Consider the following 18,814-nt stretch of genomic DNA (forward strand, 5'->3'; position numbering starts at 1 on the left):
TCCACCTCAGCCTCCCAAAGTGCTGGGATTACAGGTGTGAGCCACTGCACCCGGCCAAAGTAAAGCACATTATTAAGACAAACTATATAGCTTTCCTCTGAATATCTTTCACCTGCTACCATGATACCATGCCTGGTATAGAAGATGGAAATTCTAGAAACGGATAGTTGCTAGGAGACTGATGTCAAAACCCAACTTGGCTTCTCTGGAGAAGCCAAGAAGGCCTGGAGACATGTCATTAAAGCATCTAATCAGAAATAACCCTGGAGAGCATTAAGATGATTAAAAATCATTGCCATGTTGAGAATATTGTTCCACATAGGAGAATAAACATGCAGAAGAGGAACTGGTTTTTTGCCTTTATTAAAACAAACTCACCTTCTTAGCAGTGGGATCCCCTTTGGACTGATGATATGATGGAGACATTTTTACCTGGAAGAAAAAGGCAAACATTTTAATACCCTTTCAGTTATAGTCTAGTTTTGTTTGACCCACATTCAAAATAATTCAACTAGAATTGGTATAACTAAGATAAAACAGCTATTTCCAGAGGAAATTCATTGATTAATAGATTTTTTCTTACGCCCCCTTGAAATTTTTCTGGAGATCAAAAAATCAGTAGTGACCCAAGAAAAAAATATGATTTGGGTAAGAAAAGTGGGACAGATGGTCTAGATGGGTTTTAACCAAATGGTGAGGGACTAGATAGATCTTTGGTGATCATGTTAAGCAAATGAAGTAATAAATGATCAGCATTTCTTGCAGAAGGTGACTCAAAATCTCTATTGTGATGTAATATCCCTTTAAAGCAAAGCATGGACAGAAGAGTTTGATAATAGTGAAGGATTTAGAAAAAGTATCAGCCAAACCATAATAAGACGATGTTTAGTCCAAGGAAGAAAAGATAATGGTACAGAAATATCTTTAAATATTTGAAAAGCTGAAATATAGGGATTTCAGATTAGATAAATGAAAAAGAGCCAATTACATGCTGCCTACAAGAAACACCATTTAAATATGAAGGCTCAAATAGGTTAAAAGGAAAAGGATGAGGACGATATACCATGATAGCATTAGATTTTTTAAAATTATTATTTATTTATTTATTTATTTATTTATTTTTATTATACTTTAAGTTCTAGGGTACATGTGGATAACGTGTAGGTTTGTTACATATGTATACTTGTGCCATGTTGGCGTGCTGCACCCATCAACTCGTCATTTACATCAGGTATAACTCCCAATGCAATCCCTCCCCCCTCCCCCCTCCCCATGATAGGCCCCGGTGTATGATGTTCCCCTTCCCGAGTCCAAGTGATCTCATTGTTCAGTTCCCACCTATGAGTGAGAACATGCGGTGTTTGGTTTTCTGTTCTTGCGATAGTTTGCTGAGAATGATGGTTTCCAGCTGCATCCATGTCCCTACAAAGGACACAAACTCATCCTTTTTTACAGCTGCATAGTATTCCATGGTGTATATGTGCCACATTTTCTTAATCCAGTCTGTCACTGATGGACATTTGGGTTGATTCCAAGTCTTTGCTATTGTGAATAGTGCCGCAATAAACATACGTGTGCATGTGATTTATTTATTTTTTTTGAGACAGAGTTTCACTTCTGTCGCCCAGGCTGGAGTGCAATGGCATGATCTTGGCTCACTGCAACCTCTGCCTCCCAGGTTCAAGTGATTCTCCTGCCTCAGCCTCCCAAGTAGCTGGGATTACAGGCATGCACCACCACGCCTGGCTAATATTTTGTATTTAGTAGAGATCACCTGACCTCAGGTGATCTGCCCATCTTGGCCTCCTAGAGTGCTGCGATTACAGGCATAAGCCACCACGCCTGGCCGATAGCACTAGATTTTAGAGCAAAGACTACTATCTGGTACAAAAAGGGTCATCCCATAATAATAAAGGGGTCAATTCATCAGGAAGATACAACAATGCTAACCATCTGTGCACCTAATAGCTTAAAAATACATGATGCAGCCCGGGCGCGGTGGCTCAAGCCTGTAATCCCGGCACTTTGGGAGGCTGAGACGGGCGGATCACGAGGTCAGGAGATCAAGACCATCCTGGCTAACACGGTGAAACCCCATCTCTACTAAAAAATACAAAAAACTAGCCGGACGAGGTGGCAGGCGCCTGTAGTCCCAGCTACTCAGGAGGCTGAGGCAGGAGAATGGCATGAACCCGGGAGGCGGAGCTTGCAGTGAGCTGAGATCTGGCCACTGCACTCCAGCCCGGGCGACAGAGCGAGACTCCGTCTCAAAAAAAAAAAAAAAAAAAAAAAAAAAAAAAAAAAAAAAAAAAAAAACATGATGCAATCATGCAAAGAACTATGCTGAGTGAAAGAAGTCAGATAAAAAAGTATATCTATTTTATAGTTTCATTAATCTAAAATTCAAGAAAATGCAAAGTAATCTACTGTTTAATTAGTTTGTAAAGATAATCAGTGGTTGCCAGGGAACAGAAGGGAGGGATTAAGCAAATTTTTGGTGGTGATGGGTAGAGTCATTATCTTGACTGTGGTGACAGATTCATCAATGTATACATATGTCAAATTTATACACTTTACATATGTCCAGTTTATATCAGTTATTACACCTCAATAAAGCATTTAAAGAAATTTGAAGTGTATAACTAAAACAGTGGTTAGAAGAATTTACAGCCCAAATGTTATTTTGGAAAACAAGAAAGGTTTAAAATAAAGGATCCAAATTTCCAATTTAGGGAACTAGAAAGAGATCAAAGTAAAACCAAACTAAGTAGGGAAGAAGTAAATAATAAGCAGCAAAAATCAGTGAAATAAAAATAAAAATAAACAACCAAGAAAATTATCAGAGTCAAAATTGGTTCTTTGAAAAGATAAATAAAATTGATAATCTGCTATGGAGCTTGATCAAGAAAAGGAGACTATAAATTACCAGTATCAACAATGAAAGAGGATATATTACAACATGCAACATCATTTACAGATATTTAAAAGATGGTAAGAGCCTTTTGTGAATAATTTTATGCCAATAAGCTTGACAAATTAAATGAAAAGGATACATTCCTTAAAAACAGAACTTACACAAATGGACCCAAAACAGAAAATATGAATAGCCTTATATCTATTAAATAAATTCAATTTGTTATCAAACATCCTTTTGCAATGAAAATTCCTAGCCCACAGGGTTTCAGCAGTGAATTCTAGCAAAAATATTAAATATACAGAGACCAGAATATCTACTTATTAATTTACAGGGGTTAGTCCATTCTCATGGTGCTATTAAAAAATTCCTGTGACTGGGTAATTTATAAAGGAAAGAGGTTTGATTGACTCAGTTCCACATGGCTGGAAAGGCTTCAGGAAACTTACAATCATGGCGAAGGGGAAGCAAATACATCCTTCTTTACAAGGCAGTAGGAGAGAGAAGTGCCAAGCAAAAGGGGAAAAGCCCCTTATAAAACCATCGGATCTCATGAGAACTCACCCACTATCACAAGAACAGCATGAGGGTAACCGGCCCCATGACTCAATTACCTCCCACCAGGTCCCTTTCCCAACACATGGAGATTACGGGAACTACAATTCAAGACGAGATTTGTGTGGGGACATGGCCAAACCATATCAAGGGCAAAATATAATTATTACTATAAGTAGCTCAATGGATACTAGATACTATCTGACTAGAATGAGGTACTGGTAAACAGTCACAAGATCTCAAGCCTCTTTCAACTCTAATTATAAGAGACTATAATATAGATGATAAAGATATTTCCTATCACCGTTGCATCGCTATTCAAGTAGGACCACGCTGCAGGTTTTGTTTAACCTCTCTGATTTTAAGAATAACTTTAGGAAACACACCTCAGCTCAACAATCAAAACTGCTAGCTGTCCAGACTGTCCTTTCAGATTTAGTAGATCTGCAAAAATTAGACTTGACAGTCTTTGCTGTAACATACTATGACATTCATACTCTTCAATTCACTCCAGATGTCCGATGCAGCTTGCTAAAAATGATCCAATTTTAACTTCTGGTATGCTCTTTTTGAAAAGGGAGAAAACAGATTTTCAAAGCAAAGTAGATATTTAAGCTTAAAAAAGTGACCTCATGAAAGAACCTGCAGACTTTTAGAAACAAGCCAAGAATTAGATGTGCTGGTGGACAATTTATTGGAGAAGGCTGTTCTCTAGAGATTAAGTCAGAACATGTTTGAAGTGGCAACGGAAGTGGTCCAGCATCCCTCATGAAAGGCCTTATTTTTTCACTTAACAGGATTCCTTCTGGAAATGCCTCAGGCAATGAAGCTTAAAAGAGACACTTTAAATCCAGGTGTGCAGATACTAGATCTGGGGATATGGATGATATACTAGGCTAGGGCCTTAATAATGCTGAACTTTTTGTGATCTTTGTTAATAAAATGATTCCTGACTTAATGAAACAATCTGAGCTGAAGTTTAAAAGTAATATGAGCAATATGAATACTTCATCATCTTGTTTTTTGTTTTTTGTTTTTTTTTTTTGAGAGGAAGTCTTGCTCTGGTTGCCCCGGCCGGAGTATAATGGCACAATCTCAGCTCACTGCAACCTCCACCTCCTGGCTTCAAGCAATTCTCCTGCTTCAGCCTCCCGAGTAGCTGGGATCACAGGTGCACCCCACTATGCCTAATTTTTGTATTTTTAGTAGAGACGGGGTTTCACCATGTTGGTCAGCTGGTCTCGAACTCCTGACCTCAGGTAATCCATCTACCTTGGCCTCCCAAAATGTTGGGATTACAGGCATGAGTCACCACACCAGGCCTTTTATTGTTGTTGTTAAAATAGGGCTAGGAATGGTAGCTTATACCTGTAATCCCAGCAATTTGGGAGGCCAAAAGGAGGTTGGCTTGAGCCCAGGAATTTGAGACCAGCCTGGGTAACATGGCAAAACGCCATCTCCACAAAACATTTAAAAATTAGCCTGGAGTGGTGGTGTGCACCTGAGGCCTCAGTTACTTGGGAGGGTGAGGTAGGAGGACTGCTTGAGCCCAGGAGGTCCAGGATGTAGTGAACTATGATCACACCACTGTACTCCAGCCTAGGCAACAGAGTGAAGCCTTTTTAAATCTTAAAAAAAAAAAAGTCTTAATTTTTCTGATTACAAAAGAACTACATGTTCAGTCACGGAAATTTAAGAAATATAACAGCTTCAACAAGGCAAATAAAAAGCACAATCCAATCATACAGCAATAACTGCTATTAAAATTTGGAATCACTGTTTTTGTGATCTATGTTGCACATTATGAATGTTTACTTTGACATATCAATATTCTTCTACCATATGATTTTTCATGGCTACAAAGCAGTTCATTCACTGCCTAGACATACCATGACTAATTTAATCAACTGTGGGCTACTGGTACATTTAGGTTATTTTCAATTTTTAAAAATTATTTTTTAAAATGTTGTATCCTTGTATATAATATTTGGCATACAAACTTGATGATTTCTGTTGGACAGATTCTTGTAAGTCCCTGCTTCAAAGGGTGTAACCATTTAAAAATATGTATTACTACTTTTTCTTCAGACAAGATGGGTCCACAAATCCCTTTCCTATAATTCTGACATCCAAAAAGCTCTGAAACCAAAAGGATTGTTTAAAAAATATTTCTCACACCAAAAGTCATCTGGCAGCAAAACGTGGCCTGAACCAAAGTGAGACCATTTATAGTCTTCACTTGTCTCTCAAAAGCATTTAATTATGAAATAAAGACTAGTCCATACCAGGAATTGTTGGGAACAGGCCCCCAAATCTGGCCATAAACTGGCCCCAAAACTGGCCATAAACAAAATCTCTGCAACACTGTGACATGCTCGTGATGGCCATGACGACCACGCTGGAAGGCTGTAGGTTTACCAGAATCAGGGCAAGGAACACTTCGCCCACCCTGGGTGGAAAACTGCTTAAGGTGTTCTGAAACCCCAAACAATAGCATGAGCGATCTGTGCCTTAAGGACATGTTCCTGCTGCAGATGACTAGCCAGACTCATCCCTTTATTTTGGCCCATCCCTTTATTTCCCGTAAGAAATGCTTTTAGTTAATCTATAATCTATAGAAACAATGCTTATCACTGGCTTGCTGTCAATAAATATGTGGGTAAATCTCTGTTTGAGGCTCTCAGCTCTGAAGGCTGTGAGACTCCTGATTTCCCACTCCACATGCTGTATTTCTGTGTGTGTGTCTTTAATTCCTCTAGCGCTGCTAGGTTAGGGTCTCCATGACCGAGCTGGTCTTGGCAAGTGGTGCCCAAACGTGGGGGCTCAAACCTGAGTCGAAGGGTCGCCAGAGCAACGGTTGGAGAATGTGGAACCAAGCTGGAGGACACCCGAGTACTCTTAAGCAATCCCCGTGGTGAGTAAGAAGGGGAGCTTGGAAGCATCAGGGTAACAATGGGACAAGTGGGCTCTGGTTCGTTCCACCTTGGAACCTTTTCACACTAATGATGAGGGGGAATGAGAGTACAATGAAATAACAGAAGAGGTAAGAGAGCAGGTCTGTTTGCCAGCTAAAGCTAAAGCGGCAAAGGAGGAAGGAGGAAGAGGTTCATCCCTACCCTTCTACACCCCCTCATTATTTTGAAGAAAAAGAGCAGCCTGATCCTCCAGATCTTTCTTTTCCAGAGGATACTGGGTGAAAAGTAGTTGCCCCAGTGACTGTTCAAGCAGCGCCTTGAGCAACTGCTCTCAGTTCGATTCAGGCAGAAATTCAGCAAGCTAGAAGAGAGGGTGATTTAGAGGCTTGGCAGTTCCCTGTTAGAATACACCCCCACAATAAACAGGGAAATATTATAGCTACATTTGAGCCTTTTTCTTTTAAATTACTCAAAGAATTTAAACAAGCTATTAATCAATATGGACCAGGTTCTCCTTTCTTAATGGGACTGTTAAAGAATGTTGCTGTTTCCAGTCACATGATTCCTACTGACTGGGATGCTCTTACTCGAGCTTGTCTAACTCCTGCTCAGTTCTTACAATTTAAAACTTGGGCAGATGAAGCTTCCATTCAGGCTGCTCACAACGCCCAGGCCCAACCTCAAATTAATTTAACTGCAGACCAACTTTTGGGGGTTGGCAGCTGGGTTGGTTTAGATGCACAAGTGGTTATGCAGGATGATGCCATAGAATAGCTTAGAGGAGTGTGCATTAGGGCTTGGGAAAAAATCACTTCAGGTGGAGAACAATACCCTTCCTTTAGTGCTGTAAAGCAGGGACTGAAAGAACCGTATGCAGATTTTATAGCTCGGTTACAGGAGTCTCTTAAAAAGGTGATTGCAGATTCAGCTGCTCAGGAAATAGTGTTGCAGTTATTAGCTTTTGACAATGTTAATCCTGGTTGCCAGGCTGCTCTGTGACCTATTAGAGGAAAAGCACATTTAGTTGATTATATCAAGGCCTGTGACAGTATTGGAGGTAATCTGCATAAGGCTACTCTGCTAGCCCAGGCAATGGCAGGACTGAGAGTGGATAAAGGAAATATTCCGTTTCCTGGAGCTTGTTTTAACTGTGGGAAGCATGGTCATACTAAAAAAGCATGTAGAAAAAATCAGCGAGTCACGCTGCCAGTTGAAGGAAAAAAAGAAAACTGCTGAGCCTGAAATATGTCCAAAATGTAAAACAGGAAAACACTGGACTAATCAGTGTCATTCTAAGTTTGATAAAGATGGGAACCTGATTTTGGGAAATGCCATGAGGGGCCGTCCCGGGCTCCATTCCAAACCGGGGCATTTCCAGCTCAGGCCATTCCCTCACCCCTGTACAATGTCTGTCTCCCACCATAGCTGGTAGTGCCGCAGTAGATTTATGCTGTGCAAAAGCTGTGAGTCTTCTGCCTGGGGAACCCCCACAAAAAGTTCCAACAGCGGTCTGTGGACCCTTGCCAGCAGGGATGATAGGATTACTTCTAGGAAGGTCTAGTTTAAATTTAAAAGGAGTGCAAATACATACAGGAGTCACTGATTCAGATTACAATGGGGAAATTCAAATTGTTATATCTACTTCTGTTCTCTGGAAAGCAGAGCCAGGAGAGCGTATAGCACAGCTCCCGATTGTGCCGTATGTGGAAATGGGGAAAAGTGAAATTAAATGAACAGGAGGATTTGGAAGCACAAATAAACAAGAGAAAGCAGCTTATTGGGTAAATCAAATTACTGATGAACATCCCAGCTGTGAAATAACTATTCAGGGAAAGAAATTTAAAGGTTTGGTAGATACAGCAGCGGTCATTTCAATCATTTCTCTACAACACTGGCCGTCCACATGGCCAATTCAATCTGCCCAATTTAACATAGTTGGAGCTGGTAAAGCCCCTGAAGGATATCAAAGTAGTTATATTGTGCATTGTGAAGGGCCCAATGGACAACCTGGGACTATTCAACCAATTATAACTTCTGTACCTATGAGTTTATGGGGAAGAGATTGATTACAACAATGGGGAGCACAAGTTCTAATTCCAGAACAATTATATAGCCCTCAAAGTCAACATATAATGCATGAAATGGGGTATGTCCCTGGTATGGGACTAGGAAAAAATCTACAAGGTTTGAAGGAACTACTTCAAGTGGAAAGACAAAGTTCCTGCCAAGGTTTAGGATATCATTTTTGATGGCAGCCATTGTTAAGCCTTCAAAACCTATACCTTTAAAATGGTTAACAGATAAGCCAATTTGGACAGAACAATGGCCACTAAGTAAAAGAGAAACTGGAGACTTTAGAGGAATTAGTTACTGAACAATTAGAAAATGGACACATAGCTCCAACATTTTCCCCTTGGAATTCTCCAGTTTTTGTAATTAAGAAAAAATCAGGTAAATGGAGAATGTTAACTGATTTAAGAGCCATCAATTCAGTTATACAACCAATGGGGACATTACAGTCAGGATGGCCTTCTCCTGCTATGATTCCGAAAAACTGGCCTTTAACAGTCATAGATTTAAAAGACTGTTTCTTTACTATGCCCTTAGCTGACCAGGACTGAAAGGTTTGCATTTACAATTCCTGCAGTAAACAACCTGCAGCCTGCTAAGCGTTATCATTGGAAAGTGTTGCCACAAGGCGTGTTAACCAGTCCAACAATTTGCCAGAGGTATGTAGGACAAGCAATTGAACCTACTTGTAAAAAATGTTCACAGTGTTACATTATTCATTATATGGATGATATACTTTGTGCTGCCCCCACTTGAGAAATATTACTCCAATGTTATGATCACTTGCAAAATTCGATTTCTCACACTGGTTTAATTATAGCTCCTGACAAAATTCAGACTACCACTCCTTACTCCTACTTAGGGGCCTTAGTAAATAACACTACCATTGTGCCACAGAAAGTAACCATACGTAGGGATCAATTGAAAACATTAAATGGCTTTCAAAAATTACTAGGGGACATTAACTGGATATGACCTTCTACAGGCATTCCTACCTATGCCATGAGTAATCTGTTTTCTATCCTTAGAAGAGATCCTAGTCTCACTAGCCCTTGGCAATTAACAAAAGAAGCTGAGGCAGAGCTGCAGCTAATTAAAAAGTAAGTCCATAAAGCTCAAATAAATAGATCCAGAAAAGACTCTAGATTTGCTAATTTTTCCAACTCAGCATTTACCTACTGGTGTTAATTGCCCAAAAGCAGGGCTTAGTAGAATGTTTTTTTCTTCCACATACAAATTCACTGACCCTAACTCCTTATTTGGATCAAATCACTACTATGATAGGAAATGGGAGAACTCGGGTTGTTAAATTACATGGATATGATCCTGGAAAAATTACTGTTCCTCTCACGAAGGCATCAATACAGCAAGCTTTTATAGTCTTACTTGGCAAACCCATTTAGCTGACTTTGTGGGTATTCTTGATAACCCTTTTCCTAAAACAAAACTGTTTCAATTTTTGAAATTAACTAATTGGATTCTCCCTAAAATAACCAAATTTAAGCCAACTGAAGGTGCTGGGAATGTTTTTACAGATGGGTCTATTAACAGTAAAGCTTCTTATTCCAGATCAAAAGGTAAAATTTTTCAGACGCCCTATACTTCACCTCAAAAGGCGGAGCTTGTAGCTGTAATTGAGGTATGACTGCTTTTGATATGCTTGTTAATGTGATTTCTGATTCTTCATACATGGTTCATTTCACAACATTAATAGAAAATGCTCAGTTACAATTTCATACAGATGAACAACTGATGACTTTATTTACCCAACTGCAAACAGCAGTTAAAAGAGGAGAATGCACCCTTTTTACATCACTTACATTAGGGCTCATACACCTCTTCCAGGACCTTGAACTACAGGAAATCAAATGGCTGATCGCTAGTGTCTAATGCTAGACACTTTCACAATTTAACCCATGTTAATGCCTCTGGTCTCAAATGCAGATACAGCATTACCTGGAAAGAAGCTAAAGCTATCATCCAGCGATGCCCAACTTGCCAAATGGTGCATTCCTCATCTTTTACAAGAGGACTTAATCCTTGAGGACTGGAACCTAATTCTCTTTGGCAAATGGATGTCACACACGTTCCCTCATTTGAGAGACTAGCTTATGTACATGTATGTGTGGATACCTTTTCTCACTTTGGGCTACATGCCAATCAGGAGAGTCTTCTGCCTGTGTTAAATGTCACCTTTTGCAGTGTTTTGTAGTGATGGGCGTTCCAGCTTCTATTAAAACAGATAAAGTCCCAGGCTATACTAGCTGAGCTCTACCTACATTTTTCTCTACATAGAATATTAAACACATTACTGGCATCCCATATAATTCTCAAGGACAAGCCATAGTGGAAAGAATGAATCTCTCCCTGAAACACCAGTTACAAAAACAAAAAAGGGGGAGAAACAGGTACTATGGGACACCTGATACACAAGTGAATCTAGCATTATTAACTTTAAATTTTTTGAGCCTGTCTAAAGGCCAGATGCTATCAGCGGCTGAACAGCATCTACAGAAACCAGCTGCAAAGACAGAAGCAGAACAACTGGTTTGGTGGAGAGATCTGATAACAAAAAGTTGGGAAATAGGTAAAATAATAACTTGGGGTAGAGGTTATGCTTGTGTTTCTCCAGGACCGAATCAACAGCTGATTTGGATACCATTAAGACACCTGAAACCTTATCATAAGCCAGATGCCGAGGAAGAGATTCTGGGAGGAACCCGAGGATCCCCCGGTTGCAGCCATGTCAAGACTGATGCTGAGGAGGACCCCAACTGTCAAGAGCAACACCCGTTGAACACAGCCACCTACTTGGGGACAGATTAAGAAGCTGTCACAGATGGCGGAAGAAAACCTGAGGAAAGCGGGACAACCAGTCACAATGAGTAATTTAATGGTAACTATGATAGTGGTGATTACCATTGCCATGAATATTCCTTCAACAAGGGCTGGCACAGAGAACAATTATACTTATTGGGCATATTTATCAATCTTGGCTGGCAATAATGCCTGGATGTAATCACTTTGACACAGTTACACATGCTTTCTGATCTCAGGATTTACCATAATAAATCTGCTCCAATAATTGAGGCATACCACCCTCAAAAACCTATTTGTAAACAGGATTGGTTCCAGTTAGAAAAAATCAGTGTACTTGTTTGGGAAGATTGCATTGCAGAACAGGCAGAGGTGCTGCACAACGATTCCTATGGAATCATTATTGATTGGTCCCCTAAGGGGATGTTTAGCTTAAATTGCACCTCTCAGTCTGGGTGCCACGGCCACACTGTGTTCAGCTGGTCTGAACAAAATGGTCAGATGGTAGAAATGGTAAGAAGTACGGCAAGAGTTCCTATTATCTGGAACCATGGTGGTATAGTGGCACCTCAACCTCCAATGATATGGCCTGTTGTAGGAGTTAAACATAAGGATTTGTGGAAACTATGAATAGCTCTTAATAAGACCAAAATTTAGGAAAGAATAAAAAAGCATCTAGAAGTACACTCTACAAACTTGTCTTTGGATATTACGAAATTGAAAGAACAAATACTTAAAGTGTCCCAGGCATAATGCCAGGAACTGGAGTGCTTGAAGGAGCTGCAGACAAATTAGCAGCTAGTAATCCATTAAAATGGATAAAAATACATGGAAGGTCTGTGATTTCAACGATGATTGTGCTTTTAATCTGTGTTGTCTGTCTTTGTATAGTCTGCAGATGTGGATCCTGACTCCTGTGAGAAGTAGCTCACCATGCAAAGCTGCCTTTGCTTTTATCGCTTTGCAAAACAAATAAGGGGGACATGTTGGGAACAGGCCCTCAAATCTGGCCATAAACTGGCCAAAACTGGCCATAAACAAAATCTCTGCAGCACTGTGACATGCTCGTGATGGCCATGACGACCACGCTGGAAGGTTGTGGGTTTACTGGAATGAGGGCAAGGAACACTTCGCCCACCCTGGGTGGAAAACTGTTTAAGGTGTTCTGAAACCCCAAACAATAGCATGAGCGATCTGTGCCTTAAGGACATGTTCCTGCTGCAGATAACTAGCCAGACCCATCCCTTTATTTTGGCCCATCCCTTTATTTCCTGTAGGAAATGCTTTTAGTTAACCTATAATCTATAGAAACAATGCTTATCACTGGTGTGCTGTCAATAAATATGTGGGTAAATGTCTGTCTGAGGCTCTCAGCTCTGAAGGCTGGGAGACTCCTGATTTCCCACTCCACACGCTGTATTTCTGTGTGTGTGTGTAATTCCTCTAGCGCTGCTGGGTTATGGTCTCCACGACTGAGCTGGTCTTGGCAAGGAATGTCATGTATAATACATGCACCATATTAACTTACTTTTTAGCATTTTAAATGCCAGTTTATTGTCTTCTGGCCTCCTTTTTTTAAAAATAAGAAATTAGTCATCATTCTTATTGTTGTCTTTGGCTCCTTTTAAGATTTCTTCTTCATCTTTGGTTTCAGCAGCTTGACTATGACTATGATGTGTTTGGGTACGGTTTTCTTTATATTTATTCTGCTAGAGGTTTGCTGAGTTTTTGACTCTATGGGTTGATGTTTGTTATGAAATTCGGGAAAATTTCACATATTATTAGGTCCAATGTCCCCAGCTCCCATTCTCTTGCTCCTAATGTTCCAGAAATTCAATTATATATATATATATTCTATATTTGTTACATATATATTCATATATTTGTCTATCATATATATCATAGATATATAGTGTACATATATCTATAATTTATAAATATCTAACATATATTAATATATATCTATATAATATAGATATAGCTATAATTTGTATATATGATAGACTTCCAGATATTGTTTCACAGGTCACCGAGAGCTTTTTCACTTTCTTCAATTATTTTTGCCTTTGTGCTTCAGTTACAATTATCATTTCTATTGAACTGTATTCAAATTTACTAACTTTTTTCTTAGCGTTAAAAATGCTGTGGACACCTAATAAAATTTTCACTTTAGATATGTTTTTTGGCTCTACAATTTACACTTGGTTTTACTTCAGAGTTTCTACTTCTGTGCTGAGGTTTCTCCATGTGTTCAATCATTCTGCTAATCTTTTCCACAAAATACTTTAACATAGTTATAATTTCTATGTTAAAGTCCTTCACAGCCAATTCCAGCATCTGGGTCATTCATAGGTCTGCTTCTACTGATGCTTTCTCTCTTGATTATAGGTTACACTTCCCTTCTTCCTCCTACTGATCCTATGATAGTTTGGGCTTTGGCTTTGTTAGGATTTATTGTGCTTTTGCCCTTAGTCCTGAGAAATCCCTTAGTCCTCAACCATAGCCCTTCTGCAGTTTCAAAAAATTTGAGGTATTTATCAATCCCTGTAACATAGCAACATTTACATTCAAAACTCAGCACCAGGCAGCTGCTGAAATCTCTGCTTAGTTCTTTAGGACCTGATGCTGCTTTCTGGAAGCATGGTCTGTCTGTACACAATTTGGAAAACTGCAAAGAGAACTTGGGGCTCCCTCTTCAGTGGCATGCTTCTTTCTGAGATTTTCTCCCTCAATTTAGAGCTGCTTTGGTAGTCTTGTACTTTGACCTCTGTTTCTTCAACCCAGTAAGAATGAGACTTGCTATTCAAGCTCTTCTCTCCAGTGCTCCATGGCAAGCCAAGAAGTGCCCTAGAAAAGCTGGTTAAATGTAAAACTCATCTAGTTTGTTTCTCTTCTTTCAAGGTTTGCATTCCCTATAGTTTCTGCCTGCTTCCAGTTGCTCTCTAAACAATGTTTTTTACATATTTTACCTAGGGCTTATAATTATTAGCACAAAAGTCATCTAATATAGGCTGCTCTGCCATTACTGGAATTAGAACTCTATTACGTCTCTTCAGATTTTTTTTTTTTTTTTTTACTCTGTGTCCCTACTTCTTTTAGGATTCCAATTAGATGTATATTTGGCCACTTGAAGTTGTTCCACAGTTCACCAATGATCTATTCATTTCTTTTTCTTTTTTCTTTTTTGAGATAGGGTCTTGCTTTGGTGCCCAGGCTGGAGTCTCATGGCACAATCATAGCTCATTGCGGCCTTGACCTTCTGGCTCAAGTGATCTTCTTGCCTCAGCTCCTCAGCTGGGACTACAGGCATGTGCCATCACGCTTGGCTAATTTTTAAAAAACTTTTGTAAAGACAGGGTCTCATCATGTTGTCCTGACTGGTCTAAAACTTCTGGGCTCAAGTGATCCTCCTGCCTTGGCCTCCCAAAGTGCTGGGATTACAGGCATGAGCCACTGCACCAAGCCCTGTTCATTTCTGTTTAGTCTTTTTTCTGTGTTTGATTTGGCATAGTTTCTATTGCTATATTGTTAAGTTCACTAATCATTTCTTCTCCAATGTCCATTCTGCTATTAATCTTATCTAGGATAACTCTTCATCTCAGACATTGTAGTTTTAATCTCTAGATGTTCTCCTGGTTCTTTCTAACTTCCATATTTCCATTTGACATAAGCAATTGTTCTTCTAGCTTCTTGAACATATGGAATACAATTGTAACTTTAAATGTCCTTGTCTACTAATTTTATCATCTGGGTCATTTCTGTGTTAGTTTCAATGGGTTTTTTTTTTCCTCATTATCATGGCTTGTATATTCCTGCTTCTGTGCATGCCTAGTAATTTTTGATCAAATACTAGACATTGTGGATTCTATCTTGTTGGGTATTGGATATTTTAATAATTCTTTATACATTGCTAAGCTCTGTTCTGCAATGTGGTTAAAACACTTGGAAATAGTTTTATCTTTTTAGGTTTTTGCTTTTAAGCTTTGTTAGGTGAGATCAAAGTGGCAGTTAGTTTAAAGTTAATTTTTTCCCCACTACTGAGGCTAAGAACTTACTTAGTACTCTCAGTGCTACCTTGGGATTTATGAAGATTTCCAGGCTGGCTGGTAGGAGCAAGCATTATTTCTGGCTCTCTGTGAGTCTGGGACATTGTTCAATCTAATCCTTTTGGGTGACACTTTTTTTTTTCGACCTGAAGTAGTTTCCTCACACAGTGGGTAAGTGGGTAAGTACTAAACTGAATACTCAAAAGTTACCTTCTGCAGATCTATGGAGCCCTCTGTATGGCTCTCTCCTAATACTCCATCCTGCAAACTCTAGCCACCTTGTCCTTCCTGGACTCTGAGCTCTGTCCCCTTGACCCAGAGAGACTAAGCTCTGCCTTGGTTCTCCCTCTCTGAGTCATGGCATGAAAACTTTCTCCAGGGAGTAATCTGGTAGAAATCCTAGGGTTTATGTCATTTGTTTCTTATTTTTCAGGGGTCACTATCTTTCACTGCCTGGTGTCCAATGTCTTATGAACCATTATTTTATATATTTTGCCCCTCCCCTCTCCAAAAAAAAAACCCTCCAAATGCATCTTGTCCTGAAGTGAAAGTCTTCATGTTACATTTATAAAATCCAAAAAATTCTGAATTCTGAAACATATCTGGCCAAAGTGACTTAGACAAGGGCTTGTGGACTTACACAAATATGCATTCCCACTAGTAGTGCATAAAAGTATCTCTCTCCTCACATCCTTATCAATGTAAATGCATATGTATTTTTAATGTGTCTCAGTTTAATTATGTATTTTTAAATATTTGCCAGCTTAATAAGTAAAAAAAATGGTATTGTATAGTTAATTTAGCTTGCATTTCTTTGATCACTGGTAAAATTGCATTTTTTTCACTTTTTATTGGACAACAGAATTTATGTCCTTATCTCATATTTCCATCAAAGCCTTAGTTCTATAAAAATACTAAAAACAATTTCTTGGTATTATTTTCATCCTTAGTTCTGTCTGTATGAAGATTTTTCTGCATCAAAGGGAAATGTACAAATTTACAGAACTTCAAAAGTCTGACTGTTACACAGCTCTGGAAAATAAGTGAGAACTGGGCTGGTAATACAAATCTGACTATCTATTCATTTTCTACAACTGCAATCACCATTCAGTGTTTCCTAAGAATAAAACCAAACTCTTGATCGAACAAGTCATTTGTCTCCTAATCTAAAGTAGGTTTCCCTCATGTTACTCTCCCTGTAATATTCTATTCTTTCCCTTTATGTCAATTAAATACCTATCACAATTTGAAACTATATATTTGATATAATGCATGCTTACCTGTTTACCAGGGTCTTTAAGGCTAACCAGGCCCTGTCTACCCACTTCTTCAACCTCATTTCTGGCCATTTTCCCTTTTAGGCACTATGTTCCAGCTGCTGATCTTTTTTCAGTTCCTTGAACAAGTCATTTGTCTCCTCAGATCCTTTGTGCTTGCTGTTCTCTCTTGCCTGAAATTTCTTGCCTGAAATGTTTTTCACATGGCTGGTACCACCTTAGCCTTCAAGTCTTGGCTTAAATATTACCTCTGCATATAAAGATTCCCTAACTATCTAAAGTATGTTTCCCTCATGTTATTTTCCCTATAATATTCTACTATTTCCCTTTATGCCAATTATGTACCTATCACAATTTGAAGCTATATATTTGATATAATGCTTGTTTATTTAATTATTTATGTCTAGTTCCCTTACTAGATGGCAAGCTATATGATAGTGGGAACTATAGTTATTTTTTTATTCACCAATGTATTGTCATACCAGAAATAGTGTTTGGCTCAATGCAGGCATACATGAAATACTGGCTGAAGTAATGAATCACTTAACATTAAATACTGGCTGAAGTAATGAATCACTTAGTACTACAGAACAATAACAAGATTATTGGAAAATGGGCAAAAGTATCCTCAAAATGCTGCATTTATATTAGGATGATCAATCATCTCTATGTACTCCTGAGACATACTAATCTTCATTTAATTTATAAGTTTAATGTTGAAGACACTCTTTTGAGAAATGACACTACTGCTGAACACTGAAATCTCATTTTTTAGTATTTGGTTTAATTATAGTAATATATATTTAATTATAGTAACAGAGTATTGATATGACCTATTTATATCAGAAAGCTAATATTCTTTTAAAACGGACAAATGAAAACAGGCATTAATATCACTGTTCCTATTTCATTAAATGGCATATAAACTGAATCTCCAAGTATAGTGGGAATTCAAAATAATTAAGCAATGTGCAATGGTTAACAGAAAATTATGGCTAGTGAACATAAATATCATTTACTGAATACTTACTTGGAAATTGTTCATACTTCCTCCTGGCATTATTTGTACATTTACCCCAAAAGACAAAACATTTTCCTAGAGAACAATAAACACCAAGAAATAAAACCAGTTCCAAGTAGTGGGGAAAAACTCAGTTGATTTTGAACAATACCATATAAAACTCCCTAATGAGTGTCTAAGAATGTTCTTGCTTTTGAAGTTTTAAAAGGAATAACAACTTGAATGTTCTGGTACATAACAATGTGTTAGCTTATTACCTACTCTCAAGAACTCCGAGCCCTGTTAATTGAAATCTAGCAAATCTTAGATATTTTTCTTTGAATTTATATCAAGTTGCCTGTTGACTAACAAATACTATTTTTTAAACAATTAATAGCAAGATAATTTCTTCTCATGCTAATCAATGCCAAAGAAGATTGTTATTTGCTACTACGAATTTAATAAAGAAATAATCAAAGGAGAAATTTAAATTATTTGATAGGCCGGGAGCAGTGGCTCATGCCTGTAATCCCAGCACTTTGGAAGGCCGAGGCGGGTGGATCACAAGGTCAGGAGATTGAGACCATCCTGGCTAACATGGTGAAACCCCGCCTCTACTAAAAACAAAAAATTAGCTGGGCGTGGTAGTGGGCGCCTGTAGTCCCAGCTACTCAGCAGGCTAAGGCAGGAGAATGGCATGAACCCGGGAGGTGCAGCTTGCAGTGAGCCAAGATCGTGCCACTGCACTCCAGCCTGGGCGACAAAGTGAGACTCCATCTCAAAAATCATAAATAAAATTTAAAAAATAAATTATTTGATTGAGTAATGTTTGTTGAGAAAATATACTAGAATGTTGAGTACTTCAGTTGAAATTAGTTTCTCCTGTGGGTAGTATGTAGAGAAATGAGAAAGAGAATCAGATGGATTTACAAGGCCTATTCTATAGGCCTGATTTTCAGTAAGCTTGGGGGAAGGAGGAAGTGGGGGAGATAAGGAAAAAAAGTAATTTGGGTCATTTCTTTTTTTGAAGACTAAAGGTGCTTCTTCCAGAGGAAAGCAGGCTTTCTGGGGAATAACCCCCATCACATCTATGTAACCTTGTTGGCAGACAACTATTATGTCTGAATTATTGGTTGCATATATCGACCAGTGATGAAAAAAGCAGTGAGATAGAAGTGGCAGGAAGAAAGACTTTATCTGCCATGACCATAGTTTTGAGG

The 18,814-nt window shown here is 38.7% G+C and overlaps 1 protein-coding gene across 8 annotated transcripts in view; it reads right to left on the reverse strand.

Moving 5' to 3' along the window:
- Positions 1–18,814, reverse strand: part of VPS8 (VPS8, CORVET complex subunit) — a 254,143-nt gene that overhangs the window by 36,181 nt on the left and 199,148 nt on the right. For all 8 annotated transcript variants that reach the window (XM_025376216.1, XM_025376215.1, XM_025376217.1 and 5 more), the window contains one exon: positions 379–432. In XM_025376216.1, coding sequence (XP_025232001.1) covers positions 379–432 — 54 coding nt within the window. The remainder of the gene's footprint in view (positions 1–378; positions 433–18,814) is intronic.

The sequence above is a fragment of the Theropithecus gelada genome, chromosome 2 (genome assembly GCF_003255815.1).
Source record: "Theropithecus gelada isolate Dixy chromosome 2, Tgel_1.0, whole genome shotgun sequence".
In the NCBI taxonomy this organism is placed as follows: domain Eukaryota; kingdom Metazoa; phylum Chordata; class Mammalia; order Primates; family Cercopithecidae; genus Theropithecus; species Theropithecus gelada.